Consider the following 27,199-nt stretch of genomic DNA (forward strand, 5'->3'; position numbering starts at 1 on the left):
GGAGGGAGAGAGAGAGAGCGAGAGGGAGGGAGGGAGGAGAGAGAGAGAGAGAGGAGGGAGGGGGGGAGAGAGAGAGGGAGAGAGAGAGGGAGGGAAGGAGGGAGGGAGGGAGAGAGGGGGAGGGAGGGAGGGAGAGAGAGAGGGAGAGACATGAAGCCTGTCACTCGAGAACTCGTCAGGGAGATTTAAAACCAGGCCATGATGGAGAAGCAGGTGAGAGAGAGAAAGAGAGAGTCAGAGAGAGAGAATCAGAGAGAGAGAGACAGGAAGCCATCAGGGGGCGAGCGTGTACTAAAAGAGTGTTCTGATACAATTTTTTTCCTCCTCAATATCGATTCTGATATTATATATTCTCATTTATACATTTATGATCTATAATTATAATAATACATTGTATTCTTGTTGTTAGGTGTCCATGCATCCAGGTTTTTCCGACTTGGTAGTTAAGCAAATCGTAAACGAAACCGGGCCCTTAGCGATATGTCACGTTTCAGTTAACCTGTATGGATTTAACGTTAAACACGCTGTTTAGACGTGTTTCATGATCGCTCCATGACAGATATCATAGGTCAACAACGTTGTGAAACTGTGTGAAACTGTGCACATGGACTGTGTGCACAAAGAAGTGTCGGAACGATAGAGACGGAGTATTTAATAACAAAACACGGACGGACAGAGGACGTGGATGAAACAGATGAGCGTAGTTGGATTATGTATTGGTTATGAAAGAGGGGGGAGAGAGAGAGAAAGAGAAAGGAGGCACAACCTTGTTTTTGTATACCTTTTGTAGTACTTTGTAGTCATTTTAATTCATTTTATTATTAATGGATTAATTTAATTCAGATGACCTCCCTTACCGTTCTTTCAGAATATATATATGTGATATAAGATACAAATTTAAGCTGACCTTATGTGTAAATTAGTGGAAACTATCCAGGAGGTAAAAGAAGATTCTGCTTTAATCAAGATTTGAACCGTGCATCATCATTTTTCATTATCATTATCATGTAATGATTTCCAGGTTTTTCTTTCAATTTCCAGGCCCACTTTTAGTAATGTTATTTTTAATGCAAACATAAGGGGGTCAGACACTTACATCAATCGATTATTGATAAGTTAGTCATTGTGTTTTTCCACTAAATTCTCTATTTTGGCATTGATAAGTAGATAGAAGAAGAAGACCTTCAGTTTGCGAGTAGATTATGTTGATGTTTTCTGACTGTGGATAGATACTGTGTAGGAAAGGTTATCTGGAATGATTAACGCTTGACGATACAGGTACGTTCATTAACCAGTAATAAACATGAGTTAACACATTAATAAGCATTATTTTATAGCATGGTCTCAGTGATTCGGGTTCAGATTGGGGTAGGAATAGGTTGGGTGGTTAGGGTTGGATACAATTATATCTTAGTTTACATGAAGACCATTAAATAATTACCATACGATTAGTTAACTCCAAATTAACTAAGTAAATGCTTATTACTGCATAAACTAATGGTAATTAATGGTTAATTAGAGTACCCTTATTGTAAATTAAGCATTACAATTATACACATTTTCTCAACAATTCTGTGTCATTAAACCAGTATGCAATCCCCGTTATGGTTCAGTCACAATGGCTTTAGGTTCTTCCCTTAACTAAAGAACCTGTTTGACGCTAGTCTCCATCAAGGAGGGAGTCTGCCTGCAGCAATGCATCCCTTTGTACGTTTTCTGCTTGGCTAAAGAGACAGCAAGTTAAATGGCCTGTAGATGTTCCTAGCCGAGCACAACCATCAGAATGACTTAGGCTTTCATCTCCGTGGCTAAACGCTCAATATGGCCTCATTATCGTCTTCCCGAAGCCGCCAAAACCAATAAGAGCCATCAGTGGTTTTTCGTGGGCTACATTCTGCAATTCAGCTCCACCGCCCCCGAAAAGTGTACAGCCCTCTGGAACCCTGTTGTGAGCCTGATTAGCTTTAAAGCAATCTGATCGTCCCTAAAAGAAAAGAAAACAAGTTTAATTAACTTAGGAAAAGATAGGCCTGAGATTGGACACAATTGAAGAAGGCTGTGAAAAGATCAAGGCGACGGAGTGATCAAACAAAAGCAGACGTGTGTCGTCATCATCCTCATAATTTCCCGCTAGACGCATTAGTGGCCTTGGGGCGTTCCTGCTTGAACCTTTGGTCCAGCAGTCGCAGGAGTTGTGTTCTCTTTATCCTCATCCTCCTGGCCTGCTGAACATCCATGTCCAGCAGCCTCTCAATCCTAGTCCAAATTGTTCTTCGCGTCCTAAGGTCAAAACTGACCTGAGGACGCTCTGTTCTGTAGTTCGCTATTGTCCAGTGTGCATACATGACCTACATACTCACGATGTTGTAGGTAGCATCGTAAGTATTGGTAGGGTGTCAGTTATATAGCAGTTATATAGTGCAGCTGTTTGTAAGAGATCTTGAAACTCCAGTCCAGGTCACCTTTGACTTGTAATTTTGGGTCAGTATTCTTTGTGTGTGTGTGTGTGTGTGTGTGTGTGTGTGTGTGTGTGTGTGTGTGCGTGTGTGTGTGGAGATGTAGAAAAGACAAAAGTAACCTGCTCCGCTTGGATGGGGAACCAAGGACAGACACAGCTCCCTGGCCTGTGTCCTGGATGCTATTCCTTCCACACAGAGTAACCTGGGATGGTCGGTGACGTCTCTCCGCAGACACTGTTGGAGGACGCAGACCGGTGCCGGCGGAAGATGCAGACGGCTTCCAGCCTGATCAGCGGCCTGGCCGGGGAGAAGCTGCGCTGGACGGAGCAGAGCAAGGAGTTTGCGGTCCAGAGCAAGCGCCTCGTGGGTGGGTTAGCGTCGCGGTTCAACCTCGAGTCGCTTCGGGTTCGGCCATGCGGACCGTGTGCGTTTCTTTGAGTAGTTGCGAGGCTTTTATTGGGGCGTGGTGTTCTGCGATTTTAATCTTTTGTTGTGGTGCTCAGTACTGTACTGCACTGCTCAAAGGATATCTTATACCCTGAGTGTGATGCCTTTCATCATGTCAGGTTATTTTATGTATTTATTTAGAATTTAATACAGATTTTTTAGCTATCACATTGATGGAGTCGGGTGCAATTATGACTTGTTTAACACTCATCGATCACACATATCATAATTACACTAATAATAATACTTTAATAATACTCAAAATATAACAATCTAACTCTGCAATTTATGAAGAAATCACAAATAAAATCACAAAAAAATCACAAATACAGTAAACATGAGCGATGGCACATTCTCCCTGTCCCCGTTTTCCAGGCGACGTGCTGCTGGCCACGGCGTTCCTGTCCTACTCCGGACCCTTCAACCAGGAGTTCCGGAACCTGCTGCTGGCCGAGTGGCAGCAGGAGCTGACGCAGCGCCGGATCCCGTTCGCCAACAACCTCAACCTCACCGAGCTGCTCATCGACGCGCCCACCGTGGGCGAGTGGAACCTGCAGGTCAGAGCCAGCCGCGTCCCACACAGCCCCCCCGGACCGTCCACATGTCAGCGTTTTAGTGTCGTACTGAATATAGCGTTTGATATGGCGTTTGTGATTTTTGAGTTATCACTTTGATTGAGTCAGGGGTGCAATTATTATGTTTTTTATTTATAATCCTTTATTTTACCAGGAAGGTTCTTTTCTCATGGCTCGCTTAACACTCATCGATCACGAATATCATATTAACACTTATAATAGAACTATAATAATACTCATAATATTAGTGTAAGTATAAGGTCAGAGCCCCGCCCATCTCAATTAGTATAGGTCGGGCATTTGCTGGGTATCAATTGATTTCCAATCATGGCCACCTCCTAAAACAATCGCAGTATTTTTGTGAATGTATGTATGTTAATTGCAAATTAATTGCAAATTAAAAGTTAATTTGCATAGCGTCTAGGAAAAAATCTAGGAAAACAAGCCAAAAAAATATCTTGAATGTATTTTGTTGACTCATTCTTGAACTTCACTGAATAACTTGAAGCTTCCTGGCCCAAAGCTTCTCCGTTCCGCGTTACCGTTCCCCACTCCTTCAGGAGTCTCCTGAGAAAGCCAATCGGTCACACTAAAGGCTCTTGCACACTGCCTCCACAAACAACAGCACTGAGGCCGCTGTGTGTCCCATGCCCAGTGGGGGTCGGGGGTCTTGTAGGATTCTGTATTTTGTTGGCGAACGTGTCGGAATCAGCAAACATCCAATAGCTGGGTGATGGTGTTCTTTGGGACAGTGTGCATGTGCCTTCGAAGACCTGTGAGTAGAACAACAAAAGTTAACATTGTGACCCAGGACCATATTACCATGAAAACATCAAGGTCCTTCTGTATATCAAATATCTATATCTAGATACATAGAGTTCTAGATACATAGATCTACATCTCTCTCTCTCTCTCTCTCTCTCTCTCTCTCTCTCTCTCTCTCTCTCTCTCTCTCTCTCTCTCTCTCTCTCTCTCTCTCTCTCTCTCTCTCTCTCTCTATATTTACAGTGATGGGCAATTTATTTCACACCTAAATTTTGATAGCTATCATGCTGTTATTAAATCACCTTCAAATAACCTCAGAGTGACACTAGGACTATAGGCTATTGTCATTCGATGTAACCAGCCTATTACCCATGTGACGGTAAACTTTATCGAGTGGGATAAAGTGATTTAACACAAGGCTCAACATCTATGAGACTCACAACCCACTAATTAGAGGGGCATGAATACATGGTGACAGAAACCATCAAGGGTCTACCACTAATGCGCAATGTGACAGGATCATCACAAATAGACACCTCGTATCCAAAATCAATGTCACGACCAACCGAACAAGAGCCAACAACCTGTCACATTTACTCACACAACCACCAGGCAAGCAAAAAGATGCAGTAAAACACAAATAACACAATGAGGATTCAACAGGCATCCCAACAGATTCCAGCCAAGCTGTTGGGCCTAAACGCACAGACGGGCCACACAATCTGAACAATCATTCACAAAAGCAGCAAAGATCTAAAACAAGCAATAATAATACATATAATAATTATATTAATAATATTAATACATAGCTATTAACGGCTATGGCACCTGCTCACGACAAACAACGCTGTTTATCAGCTAAGTGATGTATACCTGTATCTCTCAATAATTCATTTTTGTGCTATAAATCATAAAACCAAGTAAAGAAATTCTAAGCCCCCTTTAGACTCCTGGTTGAGCCAGGCCCGTCGAGTATAGATAAATACAAATCCATCAAACTTACCGAAGCTGCTCATCTTTTGAAAACAAAGTCCATCCTTTCTCTCTTTATAAATAGTTCAATGACATGGCCCAATGAAGTTCAGATAGAAAATCCCTGTGCTTTCCTTCCTTCTCCACTGCCATGGAGGCAGACGGCGACAGTCGGGCCAGCACAGCCTTATTCCTCGATATGTTTCAATGCGTTTCAGGTTTGAAAATGTTCGCTCCGCAGAGGCTGTAGATACTGGGATGGTCACCGCCGAACTATCAATGCATAAAGTTGACAGATGCTCCCACATAAACTTTCTGCTGAAGGCAAGCGAAGAGGTCAGCATAGCCCATTAGTCATGGTGCACATCACAGGTCTGTTTTGAGCCAGGGCAAGTCGAAGAAGGTTCCACTGCTCTCTGTCTCCTCGCTCCTCTGGCGATGTTGAGCTGGAGAAGGCCGCATCCAAGAATTCATTTGGATATGTTTAAAACTTCAGACTTTCTCGTGGTTTTCAAAAGCATGTCTCAATATCTCCAAAATGTCACTTTGGAGATTCTGGTTCCTAGTCCGAATGTCCCTCTGCACTAGGCATATACATCATACACCTCCCCACATCGCCTCTCTCTCTCAGTGGTGTCACAAAACTCGTCCATTCCTGTGAGACGGAATTGTACCCTGAGTGATTTGTTCTTCAGTATTCCAGAAAGCACATTTGAATACCGAAAAATCTAGTGGAAAGCAGAAAACTAAATTTGTGAAACATTGTTTCAATCAGAACAGCACAGTCCTCGTCTTACTGATCATGGGGGTCTATTATGTGCTGAAATCACTCCATTAGGGAGACTATCTTCTTAAAGACTGTGCTGACCAATCAGGAACTATTCACTACCTTGTTGGTGTCACACAACGAAGACACCGCTGGCAAATATCGCCAAGCAGCTTTGTGTCACTTAGGGGATCGGGAAAATAAAACGCAGCTTCAGTGTCCCCTGAGTCAGTCCTATATTATGTCAATGTGCACAGCTAAATAAATTGAATATTATTGAATGAATAAAGCCATAGGAGCACTCGCCTTAAGTTTAGCCTGCACCGCATTAAGTCCAAATGATAGACCGTGGCGCTCTTAAAGCATCATGCCACAATTTAATCCAGGCTTGCCAGGAATCAGATTATACGAGCAGCAATGTCGTCAGCCCGCTTGCCACTCAGAATATCCTCAAATTATACGAACCTTTCCTTGGCACCCGTGTCTGTCACACAACAGAGCATCAGTGCCAGCTGGACTCACATCTGTAGGTTCCTCCAGCATAACTATGAAAGAAGGTGCTTTATTGATCTCCCTGTATCTCCTCTCCCAATCACCTCAGCGATAGCACTAATCAGGTTATTTTGTATTATGCCAAGTTAGTCCCAGCAGACACTTTGTTAGTGTAAAGGTGGTAATGCAGGTCTGTGTTGTGCTCGGACAGAAAGGAAACAAGCTTAACATAGTCACCCCTCATTATTGACTCCTTGCTTTCACCGCGTCCCCTTAACGAGAGCTCTTGTTCAACTAGAAAGAATACACCATCGATCGTCTGTCTTTTCAGCCTTTCTCTGTTTTCCTTGACTCTTTTTTTTCGTGGAGGCCAGCTTCCCTTGGCATTTGTTTGTCGAGTTGTTGACCCACTCGGGTATCTCTGAACATTGTCAATCGTGCTGTGGCTCGTGAGTATCCTGCCGCGCTTTGGTGTATCGCTGCTGCCTCGGTTTGGCAATTTGCACTCGGTTTGCACACCCAGCATGGCTCCAGACACCGTATCGGTCAGCTGCAAATAACAGGCATTCCCGGCAACATGATTTGCAATGTTCCTCTCCACGCTGTAAGCCAGGCGTACCTTTCATACATGCCTGATTGAAAGTGCACCACACGTCCTTTCCCCTACTGGGACAGGGCTACTAGGTGTGGGGTTGGTCGACACGCACTATTTCTTTAAATTATTATTTTTTTCCAGTGGTGGTTCTCGAAAAAAAGCTTTGCCAATTTCGCTTTTTGCCATTTCCGCCCACCAAATAAAATGATTCTCCTCACTCAGCAATTGTGCATTATAAAACAAAAAAAACGAACTGGCACTCCAGATTCTGATCATCTCTCTGATTCTGAAAATCTCTCGGCCAGTAGAGAAGGCATTGCTGGCCCTTACAGCCCACCTGTGTGTGTGTGTGTGTGTGTGTGTGTGTGTGTGTGTGTGTGTGTGTGTGTGTGTGTGTGTGTGTGTGTGTATATATATTTATATAATAATAATGTAATATATATATATACATATATATATATATAAATATTTGTTATTGTTCTTGTTCTTGAAAGTTGTAAATATATAAATCCATCATCATTTCAGGCAGGTAATAATCCATTGAAATGAATCCCGATGTGCTAGCCTGGATTCCCCTTTCTTTGTGCATGATTGGACGTTCACCTTGCACGCCTCTGACCATCTGCAGGGCCTGCCCAACGACGACCTGTCCATCCAGAACGGCATCATCGTCACCAAGGCCGCCCGCTTCCCACTCCTCATCGACCCCCAGACCCAGGGCAAGATCTGGATCAGGAACAAGGAGACCGGGAGCGAACTGCAGGTCGGTCCACCGCCCGCCTCACATCGGTCAGACGTCAGGGGGACCGACCCTCCCCGTTCACCCAGTATGGATGACTGGCTTTACTTCTGCTGCAACAAAAATGAATACAACACGGCTGTGAATGAAGCGCTCCGGGATCATCTCTTAACCCCTCTCAAAGTTTCTAATATCTTTGGCTATTGAGTCGTGCCTTGCTGTTTAAAGTAGACGTTCCTTCTGTCTGGAGCCGTCAAAGTTTTCGAAACACTAATTATTTTTTGATTGATTAATTTGATTAGAATTTAATTTAATTTGTTTAAGGCTCATGTTTTACGAATTTTAAAAAGGTCACAACAACTCTCGACCACTTTTGGATTGACTATTTAACAATCCTGCCAATAGTTTCAGTCTGTATTTTCGGTGCCTGGTTTATCGACATTATAAAGTTTCGAAACCCGGTCGGAACTAGGGTCTTAGATTTTATTTTTAACGCCTTCAACGTCTTAATACCATTTACTCTCTGCCGATCGGCAATCATTCCCTCCCTCTTCCTCCTGGCCAGCATTCCCTTCTATTGTTCAGGGATTTCCGCAGATTTGAGGAATCCTACAGGTACGATGATAACTCCCCATTGTAAGCCACCCATCATGGACATTCCCCGACTGAGAAAAACTGATTTCGCAATCGCCTTTCTGATTTGCGACGTTCACCTTCTCCTCTTCGCCTCAAGATTAGCATAGCATTGCAATCTAACTTTCTAAATCCCTCTTAAACAACCATCCATGAAACCGCGTGATCTGATCTCGCTGGGTTTTATGGATGGCTATTTCAGACACTGCCACGATTCGGTGACGACATTAGAACAGCATAAAAGAGGAATTGGACCGAGCGAATCAGGCTGCTATAGTCATCCTTTTCCTCTTCCTCTCTTCCCCGGTGTCTCCCAGATCACCTCCTTGAACCACAAGTACTTCCGGAACCACCTGGAGGACAGCTTGTCCCTGGGACGTCCCCTTCTGATTGAGGACGTAGAAGAAGAGCTGGACCCTGCCCTCGACAACGTCCTGGAGAAGAACTTTATCAAGACCGGCTCCACCTATAAGGTAAGGAGGTCCTATTCCCCTGTGGTCTTTCCCCTGGGTTGGGACTTGCCCGATATGCATACAGGTGGTGTTGATATAGTGTGTGTGTATATATATAACAAATTTCTGCACTCTTCAATGTATTTACACACATATACAGTCGCACACGCTGTCATATACACCAACCCAGTATTTATATCTGGCAACCCCGTGGGGGTATATATTTATATTTATTTATTTATATATATACTGCATAAAAATATAGTTATTTTACTAGGTGTTATGATTTTAAAAATATATATTCTAGTTTTGAAAGGTCCTGGATCCGCAGACACATTTGTAGCCACACGCTAATTCCGCTAGCTAAGCGACTTTGATGATGTGTGCAAGCAGGTGGGAATACAGGCCAAGGTTGGCAACCACTGCCTTACAGTATATTAGGCCGTCTTATTAACTCCTGCGCATTTCACATCACTCTGCGTGATCAAAAGGTACTCCTTTTCCGGGAGCTCTAGGCTGTTGTGTTGTAGCTGGCTAATGGACATCATTGTGCTAACCAAGGTCAGTTAGTCCCAGGGTCTCAATAGTTCTGTATGACTGTACGCAAGAGATACAATCTCCATCTAAAACGAGTGTATTCTAGTTAGTGAACAGAAGTACCGAAAGCTAAATCCTACGGTTTTGTTTGGCTCATTGGGGAAATGGGCTGACAGTATAACTAATCAAACTGCTTCTTGAATAACTTCAGAAAGTGCATTAATAAACAAGCAGTCTCTATCATCAGCACGCTCGGCCTGAGAGCGACTGGACTTTAGGTTTTAAATGAGAAGGCTTTACTTTGCTTGCATCTCACTGTCTATGTGTCAGCTCGAGTCAGCCCAGAAACCATCACTGCTTGTATGAAATCATCTGAGGTGGATTGGCATGGGAATTGGCCTCTTTCCAGGCAGACGTTTTTCCCCCAATTTGATCTGTTCCAATGTCACAAATATGGACTCTTCTCTCCCCAACAAGGGCTGGCCTGAATGCATTATGTACACGCTGTTAGATGACTTGGAATCCTCATGAATGCTCTCTATTTGACTTTAGTCAGTGCATTCACTGACACTGGCGTCACAACGGCCTTAGATTTCATTTCATTTTTCAAACATTGAATTTAACTTTAGTTTAATCAAGCTTTAAACCACGTTAAAATGATACTTATATTTATTAAGTTGATGAACATATTTATGGTACTGAATGAGATGTACACACATACAGACTGCCACATCCGCACACAAATAGCAGCACTATTACCACCACAAAGCCCTGGCAGGCAGGGGGGAGAGAGAGCCGTTTGAAAGTGAGGGAGATGGGAGATGGAGCAGCTTCTCGTGTCCAGAGGCATTTGTTTGTCTCTCATTATCGCCTCTCCACTTCGAGCCCATGCTGATGCCACTTATTCAGCTGCAGCAGCTCACTCCCTTGTATATATATACACACACGCACGTACACACACACACACACAGCAGAATGGCACAATCTGGGAGGACGATATCACTCCAGAGTCTTTGGCATTCTGTGGTGAGCACTAGTTAGCATGTGTTCTGTCCAGACACAAACACCAACACTAATCACTGGAGAGCCTCCAGCCTTCTCTCTCTCTTGCTCTCTCTCTGCTGTCCAGCTCTGTCTCTGTGTCTCTGTCTCTCTCTCCTCTCTCTCTCTCTCTCTCTCTCTCTCTCTCTCTCTCTCGCTCTCTCTCTCTCTCTCTCTCTCTCTCGCTCTCTCTCTGCTGTCCAGCTCTGTCTCTGTGTCTCTGTCTCTCTCTCCTCTCTCTCTCTCTCTCTCTCTCTCTCTCTCTCTCTCTCTCTCTCGCTCTATCTCTCTCTGCTGGCCCTCTCTGTCTCTCTCCCGCTGCGTCTGTCTCCCTCACCAAGATGAGGTCCTTATTCTTTAAATATCCCTGCCGTGTTGAGGAGTAAATGAGAGCCTCTGTAGAGAGCTCTGGGGACGGGGAACATGAAAGATAATTATATACCACTACCGGTGATGGAGCGTCGCCTAGAGCCAAAACACAGACACGTGAAACACACGCATGTGCTCACACACAAAACATACACACACACACACACACACACACACACACACACACACACACACACATATGTGCACACACACACACACACACACACACACACACACACACACACACACACACACACACACACAAACATACACACACACACACACACACACACACACACACACACACACACACACACACACACACACACACACACACACACACACACACACACACACACACACACACACATACACACACACACACACAATTAGCCTTTTCATGTTGCAATGCTCTTTGTCTGCTTGACATCACATGGTAGTTTAACATGTATTCCTAAATCTAGGTCTTGCAGCCGCACATTGCTTACAGACGTGCAACAATGAGCCATGTCCTTGTCAGGGCGACATTGTACAATATATTGCACAGTATATGAAAGATATTACTCCTTAAAGATATGACTTCAAAACGTATTATGCCGCAGCTGACATAACAACACATAACTCTCCTCCTCCACCTCCTAACTCCTACACCTCTTAACTCCTCACCTCCTAACTCCTCACCTCCTAACTCCTACACCTCCACCTCCTAACTCCTCACCTCCTAATTCCTACACCTCCACCTCCTAACTCCTCCACCTCCTAACTCCTCACCTCCTAACTCCTCACCTCCACCTCCTAACTCCTCCACCTCCACCTCCTAACTCCTCCACCTCCACCTCCTAACTCCTCCACCTCCTAACTCCTCACCTCCACCTCCTAACTCCTACACCTCCTAACTCCTCCTCCTCCTCCTAACTCCTCCTCCTCCTAACTCCTCCACCTCCTAACTCCTACACCTCCTCCATCTTCTCCTCCACCTCCTAACTCCTCCTCCTCCTAACTCCTCCTCCACCTCCTAACTCCTACACCTCCTCCATCTTCTCCCCCACCTCCTAACTCCTCCTCCTCCTAACTCCTCCTCCACCTCCTAACTCCTCCTCCTCTTCCTCCTAACTCCTCCACCTCTAACTCCTCCTCCTAACTCCTCGACCTCCACCTCCTAACTCCTCCTCCTCCTAACTCCTCCTCCCTCTCCTCCGCCCCCCCCCCCCCCCCTCGCAGGTGAAGGTGGGGGACAAGGAGGTGGACGTGATGCGGGGCTTCCGGCTCTACATGACCACCAAGCTGCCCAACCCCGCCTACACGCCGGAGATCAGCGCACGTACCACCATCATCGACTTCACCGTCACCATGCGGGGCCTGGAAGAGCAACTGCTGGGCCGGGTCATCCTCACCGAGAAACAGGTAGCGTCAGAGGGATAAATGGGCTGCATTTTCAAGCCAGTGGCCACTTGAAGCGCTTTACAATATTGCGACCGTTCACCCGTTCATGCACACATTTGTACACCGACAGCGGAGTCAGCCACGCAAGGCGACAGCCAGCTCGTCGGGAGCAGTCAGGGTGATGTGTCTTGCTCAGGGGACACCTCGACGCTCAGCTAGGAGGAGCCGGGGATCGAACTAGCGACCTTCAGGTTACAAGTCGACCCGCTGTACCTCCTGAGCCAAATGGCGTGATAAGACGCTGGGGCCTTAGACAGGGAAACGATGCAGTAATGATCAGTGAAAGGCGGTCCAATGACGATGGCGATGGCTTGGTCTATACTTCCTAAAATCACCACGCTTCAATTTCCTCGAAGGCGAATGTCAGCCTGGAACGGATCGTTTTCTTTACTTTTCTAAATTGGTAGAACTGTTTTTTTTGTGTTAAATGGTCCACGGACATAGTCTGGGCTGTGAAGCATCGATAACGGTGAGTTGACCGTTTCAATGGATGTCTTGTGTGAATAAACGTCTCCTGAGAAATGGGTAGTGTCGGAGGAAAACGCCTGCACAACAGAATGTACTCCCTGCAGCGAATGGAGTAGAATGAGGGGGAGAAAGACCAAGATAAACAATGGGTTGGTTTGTTGATTCTCGTAGGTTTACAAAAGAAAGGCGACCAACTCCCCGTGACTCTGACCCTCCACATCATCTTAGCGGTTACCTTGAATTCATATCAGCACCAAAGCTAAGGAAAATAGAGACCTCGGAAAGAAGCGAGGATAAACACAAACCTTTCCTTAAAATTTAGAAAATGAAAACAGCAAGAAAGAGCAAAGAGTAACAGGTAGTGTTTGATAAAAAATAATAAAAAACGTATACAGTCTCATAATCCTAGTCTCTAAGATCGTTATTATTAATACGAATTCCGTGCGCTACCAAGAGAGACACCGTCTCCATATTTAATTGGGGATGATAACAGGTCACAGCCATCTATTAAAGCATGACAAGCTCTGATTTATGAATAGGCATTATATTAGAATCGGTTTCGTGAAGGATTGTTTTTTTTCCTTAATGGCTCGATTGCATATTACGTCAGAAAGGGTTATCGTTATGAATCGGCTGAAGATGGTTTGGTTGAAGATTGCACGAGACAGTACCTGACACATAAACGAAAATGGCTTGCGGCAAAGTGCATGATCCACTGATTAGTACCTCCCCATCCAAGGGCTTTTCATCTAACAAATGGACATTTCTGTCGATTGAGAGACCTGTCGAGGGCGATTACTCAAGATAGGGGCATCATTTGCGACGGCTTGAACCAATAAGGGTGCATTTGGAGATAAGATGTGATGTATAGGGCTGAGGGGTGTCTCCGAGATGAACTATCAGTTTTGTATTTCCGCGATTCCTCTGAAGATAGGTGAATTGTGTTGGCAGGCCTCAGATATGTGTTTAAGCCGCTGACAGCCAGCCCTGCTGTGCAGTTAGGGGGTTAAATTAAACATTGAATAGTTAACCTAGCAAGACGGCGAATCGAGAGTCAAACTGGCCACTGGTCTCAAAGTGGTCCTCAAGCAATAACACATGAAAGCTCATACACACAGGGTATCTTCGGACGATGTAGTTCACGTCGGAGTTCAGCTGTGCTTCGGGCCACAAGAGAATGTAGTGGACAAGATGGCTTAAAAAATAAGTGAATTGGTGCGTGTGTGTCCAGGGCATGTCATGGTTCACACATACGCAGTGACTCATTTATGTGGGACTGTGTATTATTTTTGATTGTTAATTAACTATAAAGTAATTCCTAGGGGGAATAATACAGATTTGTGTCAGCGCTTTTCGCGCACGCTTACCTTTCCTTTGTTGTCCTTGGTGGAATGTTTAATCACGTAAATGTTAATACTTTAATTGTTATGTCAGAATCCAAACACAATAAACGAATTGAATGACAGAAGGAACGCGGGCATCAGCCGCAGCAGCCCCTCTTTGCGTTTCTCTGCTGGACGTGGAGATTAGCACCTCATGCTCTTCTTCTGCTCCACCTTCGCTCAGTGAGCGGCTTTGGTCTTTAGACTGCATTGGCCTCTGCCAACAGGAAGTCCATGTGAGGATGGTTAACCCAGAGCTTTGTTTACCGCCCGCCGCCGCGCTATCTTTCAAGGCAGCGGTCGAACGGAGCGGCCGTGGCCGGGGCAGGGGCCAGCGGCTGTGGCAGCCATGTTCACCGCTGTTCTCTGTATCAGGCAGTGAGTCAGCCTTTGTTGTGCAGAGCCACTTTAGATTAAGGTTTTCAGAGAGTGAACGGGAGCGAGGAAAACGCATACATAATGATAATAACAATAACAGCAGATTGGAGTTAGAACAAAACCAGGCCGGGTTCTATTAGCCGTCGGTGTGCGTGGGGGTGTTCAGGTGCGCTGATCCTTGAACCGCCGCCGTGTCCCGGGAGAGACAGCGGAACCGCGTCAATCACCGCCGTGTGTCACCCTTTGTCACGCTCCATCACCCCGTTGATGAACACAAATCCCAGCTGTGTGCCTGTGTGTGTATGTGTTGATATCTACCGCAGCGATTGTGTGTACATGTGCATTTGTATGTGTGTGCGTGTGTGTGTGCAGTGTGTGTACGGTGTGTGTGTGTGTGTATGTGTTGATATCTACCTCAGCGATTGTGTGTACATGTGCATTTGTGTGTGTGTCTGTTTGTGTGTATACAGCGTGTGTGCTGTGTGTGTGCGCGCGTGTGTGTGTGTGTGTGGCGATATCTACCGCAGCGATTGTGTTTATGTGTGCATGTTTGTGTGTGTGTTTGTACGGTGTGTGTGTGTGTGTGTGAGCATGATTCGATTAATCCACTGGTTTTCGCTTTCTGCAGCAAATCCGCCATGAGTCACTATTGGTTTTTTTGCAGCACCTTTTTTTCTACTTTAATAAACAATTCTCGTATTTGATGTAAAAGCGGAACGCTCGCTCACTGCTGGCTTGTTGTTTGTGTGTTGTTTGTGTGTTGTTTGTGTGACCCCAGGAGCTGGAGAAGGAGAGGACGGACCTCCTGGAGGATGTGACGTCCAATAAGAGGAGGATGAAGGAACTGGAGGATAATCTGCTCCACAGGCTGACCAGCACGCAGGCAAGGGATCCACACTTCCTCAAATGCCAGTCGTGTGGTTGGCTGAAGGTGTTGTCGGTGCGATTCAAAAAAAGAGCAGAAGAGGGCAAGATGCTGAACCTAAATAACAACAGCAACAACAACGTCATTCTATCTGCGATGGCTTATCATGCAGGCCACGCCCTAGAGTAAAGGAGGACCCTAAGAGAGTCTCGCCGCCAGCCATGAAGATGACGTTAGCATTAGCATTTGGTCAGTGTATTGTGTGCATTCACCATTCCCTCATTTGAGTGCCCTGTTCACGAGCACATAGCTCTTATCTGATTGTGTTTAACAGCTATAAACTCACCGATAAACGCCGCTACGGACAGCTTTGGTGGTACTCTTTGCATCAGCGTGCCTTTGGTTCCCCAAAATTCAAGACGTATCGTGCCTTAGCGACTTTGGGTCAATAAGTCTGTCAAACATTCCGAAGGGATTAAAAGACTCATTGACAGAAAGTCGCTCACGCACGACCAACCAGGCCAAATGTTCTCATCACCTTACTTGGTCCTGTGTAAATTCGTAACCCTAGGGGTCGCTGGTGGACGACGAGAGCCTGATCTTGGTCCTGGGGAACACCAAGCGCACGGCCGAGGAGGTGACCCAGAAGCTGCAGATCGCCGCGGAGACGGAGATCCAGATCAACACCGCCAGGGAGGAGTACCGACCCGGTAGGACCTCTGACGCTATACTCAGCCGTCGGCATGCTTCCTGTGGAGAAGCAGTAGAGTGATGCAGACATTGTGCGCTATAAGTCAGAAAAGAAATGCTGGTGGGGTTCATTTTGGAACTCCTTGTCTCCATTGAGACCCAAGTGTCCTTAACTTACAGAGGTTCAGAGACCGAAACAAAACCACTTAAAGTGTAAGGAAAGTTTGTCTGCAAAGGACTTCTTCGGTCTGGGCCAGCCCTAAATTAGCTTCTTCTGAAGTATGCTGCCCGCTTAGCCTCTTAAGAATTAGTTATTAGTCTCAGACTGATAAGGGGCTTTCACTCCTGCCTAACCCTGTTAACAACATGTCAGTGGGTCCAGAAATCCTGAAGCGGATCCTGGGTACTACGACCAATTGGATTGCAATGGCCTGTCTTGGACTTGTTTTCAGAGGGCTATATTTTCATGTGTCCTCATTGGTTGAATACAATGGATCCGGTTCTTGATTTCTGGATCCGGTTCTCTACTCCTACTGTGCATAACAATGAGAATGATAAGAAGAATGTGTAGCTTTTTTGATTATGGATTAACATTTATGCCCCCCCCCCCCCCCCCCCTCTGCTCTGAAGTACTTCGGAAAGGCGGGTGCTTAGCAACAAGACTTGATTTATTCATAGGACAGTTTCAAGACTTCCTGTGTCACAGCCTATTGCCAAATATATTCTCATGTCTTTGGAAAAAGTTGTTTTTTATTCTGCACTAAATGACTGGGGAATATTTAAATGAATCCTAAAAGGCATTTTCAAGCAGTCTTAAAAACGAGGATAATATCATGTTATCCGGGGCCTTTTTCTCTCTGGGTAACCAGAATAAATACGTGACATTGTAAATCCTGCCTTAATACCATTTGGTTTATTAATTCACACTAAGTTTTGTGAAACTCATATCCATTGGGATTATTAACTGTGTGTGTGTGCGTGTGTCTGTGTGTATTTATGTGTGTGTGTGTGTCTCTGTGCACGGTCGTGTGTGTGCCTTCTTGCGTGTGCGCTCGTGTGTGCGTGTGTGTGTGGGTGTACCTCTCCGCAGTGGCCACCAGGGGCAGCATCCTGTACTTCCTGATCACAGAGATGAGTGTGGTGAACGTCATGTACCAGACGTCCCTCAGACAGTTCCTGGGACTCTTCGACCTTTCCCTGGCCCGGTGAGAGCTATTAGCAGTTATGAGCAGTAAGCTTGGCTTGAATGCTTGGTTCTGTGGACTCTACTGCAGACTTTGGAACAATAGAATCAGTGTAGCATCCCACTGGGCTTCTCTACTCTTCGGAAATGTATGAATAAGTGTGTTGGAAAATAAAAGCTCCACTACAATTTGGGGTTGGTCGACAGGATGCTCCATGAAATTGACCCGACGTCGCCATTCCTGCAAACCGCATGTTTTAACCCGTGCCGCCTTGATCTGAGAACCACTAGAGTATTCCTCGTACATCCATGAGCGATGTTCCAGGTGTCGTTAGACCTCGGGGTGAGATTGTGTATCGGCCCCTCGTACCAAAGAGCTCCTGTTCCCCGTGACACCCCCCACAACCCCCACAACCCAAACCTCAGTCCTCTACGTCCATTAGCTACCCGCCGCTAGGGCTGCTCGATTAAGGAAAAAAATATATTTATTCAGCTTTTCTCTCCCGAAAAACTGTTTGTGACTGAGAACTTAGAAATTTCCAAATATGTACCCATTTGTTCTGCGATTTCTATAAAACATCTAAAAAAAACATCAAAAAAAAAGTTTATACTCAATTATTTTAGATTGGAGAGTTCTGACCCCTAGATTTCGATTAATTGCACAGCCCTACCTGCCACAGGCCACTGTTCCAGTCCTGAGGCCATACATTCAGTGCACATGACGTTCCACGGCTTGGATAATGCAGCATGCACTCTAAGTGGGGGGTGGGGTGGACCATCCCCCTGTCCCTATAACCCTGAGACCCGTTTCTACTGACCTCCCTTATTTAAACCCACCTCCTCCCTCCCCACCTCAACCAGGTCGTCCGAGAGCCCCATCACCAGCAAGCGCATCGTTTAAACCCACCTCCTCCCTCCCGACCTCAACCAGGTCGTCCAAGAGCCCCATCACCAGCAAGCGCATCGTTTAAACCCACCTCCTCCCTCCCCACCTCAACCAGGTCGTCCAAGAGCCCCATCACCAGCAAGCGCATCGTTTAAACCCACCTCCTCCCTCCCCACCTCAACCAGGTCGTCCGTGAGCCCCATCACCAGCAAGCGCATCGTTTAAACCCGTCTCCTCCCTCCCCACCTCAACCAGGTCGTCCAAGAGCCCCATCACCAGCAAGCGCATCGTTTAAACCCGTCTCCTCCCTCCCCACCTCAACCAGGTCGTCCAAGAGCCCCATCACCAGCAAGCGCATCGTTTAAACCCGTCTCCTCCCTCCCCACCTCAACCAGGTCGTCCAAGAGCCCCATCACCAGCAAGCGCATCGTGAGCATCATCGAGTTCATGACGTTCGAGGTGTACCGCTACGCTGCGCGGGGGCTGTACGAGGCGCACAAGTTCCTGTTCACCCTGCTGCTCACGCTCAAGATCGACATGCAGAGCGGCAAGGTGAAGCACGAGGAGTTCCTCACGCTCATCAAAGGTGAGCGCTCCCGCTCCTCGATTTCCGATGAGTCCTCGCTCCCGGGCAACTCGCGGCTTTTGTGTTTCTGCCGGAGGTTTTCAAGGACTTCCTGTGTTTTATATTTTGTGTTCTGGGGGCGGAAGTGGCCTTGTAAGCGTCTTAAAAATAGACCAACCCTCCTCCACCGTCACACACGCACGTACACAAACGTGCATGCACGCACGCACACATTCACACAAATACACACACGCAAACGCACGCATATACACACATACACACACATTTCGGGATGGAAGCGGCCTTGTGAGCATCTGAGCGAGTGCCTCTCATTTCCGTCGCTCGCTGAAGGTTGAAGGACTTAATTTCTATTCATCCATTCATCCCCTCCTCCTCAGTGCTGCTGTTTTGCACGTTCCACTGCTCAAGTCTCCTTTCCAGGATTTTCCATTCCTTTCCGTATGATCAATTCTCCCGTGTAATTGTCTGAGTTGCGTTGTCATCGTTTCAGAGCACATCCCTCTCTCTGTGGATCACTGAAGGTTCCTTCATTCAGATTCTTTTCATTCAGATTCTTTCTCATTGTTATTTAATGAAAGCCGACGGGGAGCGTTCTCTGACTGGCAGCCGCACTCTGAGCTGTGCGTGCACGGAGGACTCCGGAGCTCCTCAGCAACAGTTTGCCGCCCCGTGGGTTGCGGTTCACAGGAGCACGGTGGCAGCTGAGCAGCGGAGAGGAGGGCCGGTGCGTTTGGCAAGCGTGCGCACGCAAACTGCACCGCTATGAGCCCGCCGCTAATGCACGCAGCTAGGCCATCTGGCGTGTGTGGGTGTGTGGTGGGGTGGGTGTGTGCATGTGCATATGCTTCTGCCTTTGTGCAGGGAGTTGTTTACAACGTTTCAACATCCTTTTGATATATGTGCTAGGTATCGTCGCTACTGAACGTGTTTCATCGTTAAACTTGGATGTTAAGCGGTAGGACTAAAGCTACGTAGGACTATTCCCAACAGATTGAAGCACGTAAACAACCAGAAAACGACGGCATTTATGAATGTGCTGCGCTTATTACATTCATATGATATGATGTCATCCAATATCCCTATTGAGATTACAGACAAAAAATATTAACCCTGTTTGTTTGTGATGAATTTATTCATTTATCTTTTTATTTTTATTTTTCTTTCTCTCTGATAATATATTGGTATGTTTGTGTGGCTGTGTGTGTGTGTGTGTGTGTGTGTGTGTCTGTGTGTGTGTCCATCTAGGAGGTGCATCTCTGGACCTGAAGGCGTGTCCGACCAAAGCAGCCAAGTGGATCCTGGACATGACCTGGCTCAACCTGGTGGAGCTTGGCAAGCTGTGGCAGTTCTCTGACATACTGGACCAGGTACACACACACACACAAACATACACACATAGACGCGCACGCATACACACACACACACGCACGCACGCACACACCAACGTGCACACACACACACACACACACACACACACACACACACAACCTCAAGCACACAATCAGACCAACACACACACGCGCACACACACATACACATATACACACACAGAGACAGACACACACACAGACACACACAGACACACACACACACACACACACACCCACACTCAAGCACACATACAGGCCAACACACACAGACACACACGCACACACAGACACACACGCACACATAGACACACACACAGACACACACACACACACATACACACACACACACCAAGTATGCCAAATCTGTAACAAGAATGCTCACAAACACTTGGAGTTGCACACAGACAGTAGATAAGCATGCACGTGCACACATGCACGCGTACACAGCCGCACGCACAAAGCCGCACATACACGGACGCACATACCCAACCGCACGTACACAGACGCACATACATAGCCACACACACATGAATACATCATAGATTACCTATCATAAGCACCGGCTGATGCTGTGACAGATGTGTCATTTTCTGAAGATGGTTCTGGTTCCCCAGAGTTATTTATTTTGGCAACATACCTGTCAAAGAGACATCCAGATATTGACGAAAGCACACACACACACACACACACACACACACACACACACACACACACACACACACACACACACACACACACACACACACACACACAAACACATCCACACACACACACACACAGCACGACTGCCCCCCCCATCTTCTCTCCAGATCGAGCATGTCAACGTTGGTCTCATCAGCCCTCGCTTCATCAAACATAGTAAAAAAAAAAACACACACACACACACACTCAAACCAACACACACACACACACACAAATGCACATGTACACACAATCACTGCGGTATATATCAGCACATAAACACACAACCCCCCTCACCCCACACATAGACACACGGACACACACACACTGACACACACACTCAAACACACACACACAAACAAATATTGGCCTTAAAGGATGCACATGTTCACTTACACACTGATGGTGTGCCATTAGTACACACACACACACACACACACACACACACACACACACACACACACACACACACACACACTTGTGTGATTGACAGGCTGGTGGCTCCCAAAGAGGGACTTCCTGCCCGCTGCGCTGTGAAATAAGCTTACTTATAAACGTTCAATCTTTCTCCTCAGTCATATCTTTGCTCTGTGTGAGTGGGTGCATGTCTATGTGTGTGTGTGTGTGTGTTTGTTTGTCTGTGTGTGTGTGTGTGGGTGTGTGTGTGTCCGTGTGAAAGATGGACAGGTGGATAACTAGATCTTAGTCTAATTAAATCAGTCATCAAGTAGAAAAAAAAAAGGAAAAGATGTGCAGACGAGACAGCACCGTCAAAGATGGAGGGGTTGAGAGAGAGAGAGAGACGGAGAGAGAGAGACTTGGGGAGAGAAAGACATGGTTAAGAGAGAGAGACAGAGAGAGAGAGAGACGGAGAGAGAGAGAGAGAGAGAGAGCATCTGCTGAATATGGGTTCACACCATCGCATGTACGCCAGACTGACAAGCTGGCATGAGGAATTCAACACAAACAAAGCAAAGAGTTCTCAATGTGTGACGCACACACTGGGAGAGGCGTGAAGAGGCTAGCTGTTTGCAGCAATATGCTTGTACTCACAAACGCACGCACACACACACTTACACAGACATACACTCATATATTTGTAGACACAAAAATTAGCCAACACTTAAAGCGAAATGGACAAATTTACACCAATCACGAAATACAACACAGACCCAGAAATCGTATCTTAATGAAAGGACTTAGATGAATGCAATGTTGAGTTTCTCTGCAAAGAGTAAGCCAAGGGTCTCAGTAGGCCAGGGTACTGGCCTACTGGGAGAAGTGTGTATTATTATTAATATGATTATAATAAGTCGAGATGCGGCTGTCATGTTTACCCTTTTCAGCGGATAAACATTAATATATTTTGGTGAATATTTGACCATCCACTTTCAATGGCGTTCGGTTAATCTCAATAAAAACATTCTTTCTTATTTGAGAAGATAAAAAAACGATTACCATGTAGCTCTCTATTGTGCCGTGTCAACACAGTTGACGCGTATTCCAATTATCTTGAAACTATTTCAACGCAGATAAAATGTGACCACCTTTAATTGTGGAGCCATGTCTATGCAAACATTCCTTTTCTGATCATGTCTATGTGTGTGTGTGTGTGTTTTGTTTGTGTGTGCATGTGGCCTGCTGTCCTCGTGTGTGTGCCTCTTGGGTGTGTCTGTGTGTGTGTGTGTGTGTGGCCTGTTGTCCTCATGCGTGTGCATCTGCATCTGTGTGTGTATGTGTGCGTGTGGCCCTGTTGTCCCTGTGTGCGTGTCCCTGTGTGTGTGTGTGTGTCCTCTGGTCCCTGTGTGTGTGTGTGTGTGTGTCCTCTGGTCCCTGTGTGTGTGTGTGTGTGTGTCCTCTGGTCCCTGTGTGTGTCCTCTGGTCCCTGTGTGTGTCCCTGTGTGTGTGTGTGTGTGTCCTCTGGTCCCTGTGTGTGTGTGTGTGTGTGTGTCCTCTGGTCCCTGTGTGTGTGTGTGTGTGTGTGTCCTCTGGTCCCTGTGTGTGTGTGTCCTCTGGTCCCTGTGTGTGTCCCTGTGTGTGTGTGTGTGTGTCCTCTGGTCCCTGTGTGTGTGTGTCCTCTGGTCCCTGTGTGTGTGTGTGTCCTCTGGTCCCTCTGTGTGTCCCTGTGTGTGTGTGTGTGTGTCCTCTGGTCGCTGTGTGTGTGTCCTCTGGTCTCTCTGTGTGTCCCTGTGTGTGTGTGTGTGTGTGTGTGTCCCTGTGTGTGTGTGTCCTCTGCTCCCTGTGTGTGTGTGTGTCCTCTGGTCCCTCTGTGTGTCCCTGTGTCCCTGTGTGTGTGTGTGTGTGTGTGTGTGTGTGTCCTTTGGTCCCTGTGTGTGTGTGTGTGTGTGTCCCGGGTCCAGATCAGCCGTAAGGAGAAGCAGTGGAAGGCGTGGTTCGATAAGGAGGCCCCGGAGGAGGAGCAGCTCCCCAGCGCCTACGACCAGGCCCTGGACTGCTTCAGACGACTGCTGCTCATCCGCTCCTGGTGCCCCGACCGCACCATCGCGCAGGTACGGCCGCACGCGTGTGTGTGTGCGTGTGTGTGTGCGTGGGTGTGCGTTCATTCCTGTGTGTGTATGAGTGTGTTCAATCCCTGTGTGTATGCGTGAACTTGTATGTGTGTGTGTGAGTGCGTGTCTATGTGCGCGCGTGTGCGTTCATTTCTGTATGTGTGTGTGTTTGTGTGTGTGCGTGTGTGTGTGTGCGCGTACATTCCTTTGTGTATGTGTGTGTGTGTGTGTGTGTGCGTTCATTTCTGTATGTGTGTGTGTTTGTGTGCGTGCGTGTGTGTGTGTGTGCGTTCATTTCTGTATCTGTGTGTGTGTGCGTGTGTGTGTGTGTGCGTTCATTCCTTTGTGTCCGGTGTGTATGTGTGTGCGTGTGTGATGGTGCCCGGGCCACAGCATGTGCCTGTGGCTGTGTGTGTGTTTATCTGTATTGTCTTTTGAAAATACTGATAAACAGAAGGAACGGCGTGAAAGGTCTTCTTCTCGTCAATGGGAAATATCTATGAAGTCCCCGGGCCAACTTTGTCAGAGTTTCTGCCTGGGAAGTGCGTTTAGTAACGAGGGCTCTCCTAATTGGTTTTTGGGTACTTGGCTCCAAGCAGCTGAACTGGAGACAGCGGGCACCGCTGCGGTTACAATAGCCATGCTGAATGCTTGCTGCAAGCCACAAGACTCATTCATGCATTTAATTGAACTTTAGCACTTAAACATAGACCTTAGCATTGTGTAGCGTCTTATCCCAGCTGTCTTTGTTGTATACAGGGAATGGTTAAACCTACCGATTGTTAGTGCTTGCCACTTGTTTTTATGAACATCCTTACTGTATCGACAGCGAAATATTGTTGTTCTTCTTTTTCCAGACAAATGTGCTTATTGTATTATTATTAAGTCACTGGATTTAAAGCGACTGCTAAATGCCCTAAATGTAAATATTAATTTAAATGTACCTTAACGACCAATTAGTCCGTTCACTCTCCTATTGTTGACGTTCTTCCTCATCGTGCCACCCATTCCTATCCCCCCCCCCCCCACCCCCCAACCCTTCTTCATCCTGCCAGGCCAGGAAGTACATCGTGGACGCCATGGGGGAGAAGTACGCGGAGGGGGCGGTGCTGGACCTTGAGAGGATGTGGGAGGAGTCGGACCCCCGCACGCCCATGATCTGCTTCCTGTCCATGGGCTCGGACCCCACCGACTCCATCGTGGCGCTGGGCAAGCGGCAGAAGATGGAGACGCGCTGCGTGTCCATGGGTCAGGGCCAGGACGTCCACGCCCGCAAGCTGCTGCAGCAGACCATGGTCAATGTGAGTCAGACCTCCGGGGGGGGGGGCAGATCATGGCGGCATGTGGCTCAGGAGGAAAAGCGGGTTGGCTGGGAACCGGAAGGTTGCTGGTTCGATCCCCGGCTCCTCCTAGCCGAGTGTCGAGGTGTCCCTGTGCGAGACGCCCTCACCCTGACTGCTCCTGACGAGCCGGCTGTCGCCCTGCGTGGCCGGCGCCGCCGTCGGTGTGTGAATGTGTGCATGAGTGGGTGAATGTGAGGCAATGTTGTGAAGCGCTTTGGGTGGCCACTGGTTAGAAAAGCGCGGAATAAATGCTATGTTTTTTCAATGTGAGTCAGCCCACCAGGGGCGCCGGGGCCCCGTGTGTCGCTGGGGCCCTCGCCACGAAAAAAACGTATTGACAATCAGGATTGTAACGTTTTTAATAAATGAAAATATGTACATTAAAAAGTATGCCTTTAAAAGACTGGGTGCTGGTGAATGAACCCCCTGTGTGGGTTTATCCTCCGCGGCTCCCCCAGCGGTCCGGGCACGTGACGTGGCCCCCAGCCAGTGTTTGGGTTCACACGCCGGGCACCCTGGTGCCTCTGTGGTGCGATTGTCACGACGCAACACAGCGCGAGCCCGCCTCCTCCCCTCCGCTGTTTGTTGTTACGTTCTTTATTCATGCTCGACTCGTGACTGGCGCGTCTAATCGCGGGGGGGGCGTTCGGTCCCTCGCATTGAACGTCGAAATTCCTTGAAGGTGTTCAATTAGCATGTAAATGAGGGGAAACGGGAGGCTTTGTTGGCCCTGGCAGTTGTTTCCCCCCCCCCCCTCGTATCACAATGAGCACAGCGACACAGAAAGCGGTAATATTCGTCGATTGGCTCCGGCCTCAACATGACCCCCCCTTGTCCCTCCTCTCTCCGTTCGTCCGTCCGTCTGTCTGCAGGGCGGCTGGGCGCTGCTGCAGAACTGCCACCTGGGCCTGGACTTCATGGACGAGCTGATGGACACGGTGGCGGAGACGGACAGCGTGCACGACACCTTCCGCCTGTGGATGACCACGGAGGGCCACCGCCTCTTCCCCATCACGCTGCTGCAGATGGCCATCAAGTTCACCAACGAGCCGCCGCAGGGCCTGAGGGCCGGCCTCAAGAGGACCTACGGCGGTGCGTGGCCGTCCGACGGGGTCGTCTGTGTGTGTGTGTTTGTGTAGGTGTGTGTGTGTCTGTGTAGGTGTGTGTGTGTCTGTGTGTGTGTGTGTGTGTGTGTGTGTGTGTGTGTGTGTAGGTATGGGGGTGCGTGTGTGGCGGAGTTGTGTGTGTGTGTGTGTGTGTGTGTGTGTGTGTGTTGGTGTAGGCTTGGGCTTGCGTGTGTGTATGCCTTCGTGCCAGAGTTGATGTGTGTGTGTGTGTGTGTGTGTGGCTGTCTGTGTGTGTGTCTGTCTGTCTGTCTGTGTGTATGTGTGTGTGTGTGTGTGTAGGTGTGTGTGTGTCTGTGTAGGTGTGTGTGTGTCTGTGTGTGTGTGTGTGTGTGTGTGTGTGTGTGTGTAGGTATGGGGGTGCGTGTGTGGCGGAGTTGTGTGTGTGTGTGTGTGTGTGTGTGTGTGTGTTGGTGTAGGCTTGGGCTTGCGTGTGTGTATGCCTTCGTGCCAGAGTTGATGTGTGTGTGTGTGTGTGTGTGTGGCTGTGTGTGTGTGTCTGTCTGTCTGTCTGTGTGTATGTGTGTGTGTGTGTGTGTAGGTTTGGGCGTGCGTTTGTGTGTTGAGTGACTGAGTGAGTGAGTGAGTGAGTTAGTGTGTGTGTGGCTGTGTGTGTTGAATAATGAGCTCCTACGGTATGCAGATGGGCGCGGCAGAGTTGATGTGCGTGTGTGTTGACTGAGTGAGTGAGTGAGTCGGTGGCTGTGTGGGTGAGTGTGTTCAGTGAAGAATGATCTTCTACGGTATGCAGATGTGTGTGTCTATCCACGGATTGAACCAGCCTACTTGAAACCCCTCACTCACACTTTCACACTGCTTCTTACTAGAGCCAAAAATTACAAAATCGCCTTAATATTTGTCATTCTAACTCGGCCTAAAATCCCTTAAAATCTTAAATGTTACAGTGGATAGGTTTGTACCCCGCAATGGTACATTAGCATAGTTCTATTAGCATAGCTCTATTGAGTGTGCAACGCTTGCACAAAACTGGGGCAGGCTGCCCTGAATGCATATTGGAGTTCTTAATGAAGTTCAAATTGTCTGCTGCGTGTGGGCGTGCACTCTTCCCATCTAATTTTGTACAGTTTAATAGGTTCCAGGCCCCAGTCAGTTCCTTCTCCCTAAAAATATATTTTCCCCAGCAACCATTTCCACTCAGGGCTGTTCATTAATAGGATCATGCTGCTTAATCAAACCAATCACTGCACTTCAGGTAATCTAATCAGTGCCGATGTTAGACTCATGTTGTTAGATGATGTTAGATGATTTAATTTAGGCTCGAGTGTTACAAAGAACGACAACGTCATTTGCCTAAGAATATCACAGAAATAAGGGATTCTTCAGACAAATGTACTTATTGTATGTCGCTTTGGATGAAAACGTTTGCTATATGCCCTAAATGTTAACGCGAATGTTATTATTCTTCACCGAAGCTGTGGTCAAATGCC

The 27,199-nt window shown here is 47.3% G+C and overlaps 1 protein-coding gene across 1 annotated transcript in view; it reads left to right on the forward strand.

Moving 5' to 3' along the window:
• The window catches only part of dnah5 (dynein, axonemal, heavy chain 5), a gene marked incomplete at both ends in the record, with an annotated part of 137,916 nt that overhangs the window by 95,174 nt on the left and 15,543 nt on the right, over window positions 1-27,199 (forward strand). Inside the window, 14 exons of the mRNA XM_079758520.1 lie at window positions 196-213; window positions 2,691-2,826; window positions 3,282-3,463; window positions 7,700-7,834; window positions 8,761-8,916; window positions 12,064-12,246; window positions 15,292-15,396; window positions 15,950-16,088; window positions 17,159-17,273; window positions 18,533-18,723; window positions 19,969-20,090; window positions 23,135-23,284; window positions 24,340-24,585; window positions 25,500-25,719. Coding sequence (XP_079614646.1) covers window positions 196-213; window positions 2,691-2,826; window positions 3,282-3,463; window positions 7,700-7,834; window positions 8,761-8,916; window positions 12,064-12,246; window positions 15,292-15,396; window positions 15,950-16,088; window positions 17,159-17,273; window positions 18,533-18,723; window positions 19,969-20,090; window positions 23,135-23,284; window positions 24,340-24,585; window positions 25,500-25,719 — 2,098 coding nt within the window. The remainder of the gene's footprint in view (window positions 1-195; window positions 214-2,690; window positions 2,827-3,281; window positions 3,464-7,699; window positions 7,835-8,760; window positions 8,917-12,063; window positions 12,247-15,291; window positions 15,397-15,949; window positions 16,089-17,158; window positions 17,274-18,532; window positions 18,724-19,968; window positions 20,091-23,134; window positions 23,285-24,339; window positions 24,586-25,499; window positions 25,720-27,199) is intronic.

This window comes from Pollachius pollachius (genome assembly GCF_949987615.1).
Source record: "Pollachius pollachius genome assembly, chromosome: 1".
Classification (NCBI taxonomy): Eukaryota; Metazoa; Chordata; class Actinopteri; order Gadiformes; family Gadidae; genus Pollachius; species Pollachius pollachius.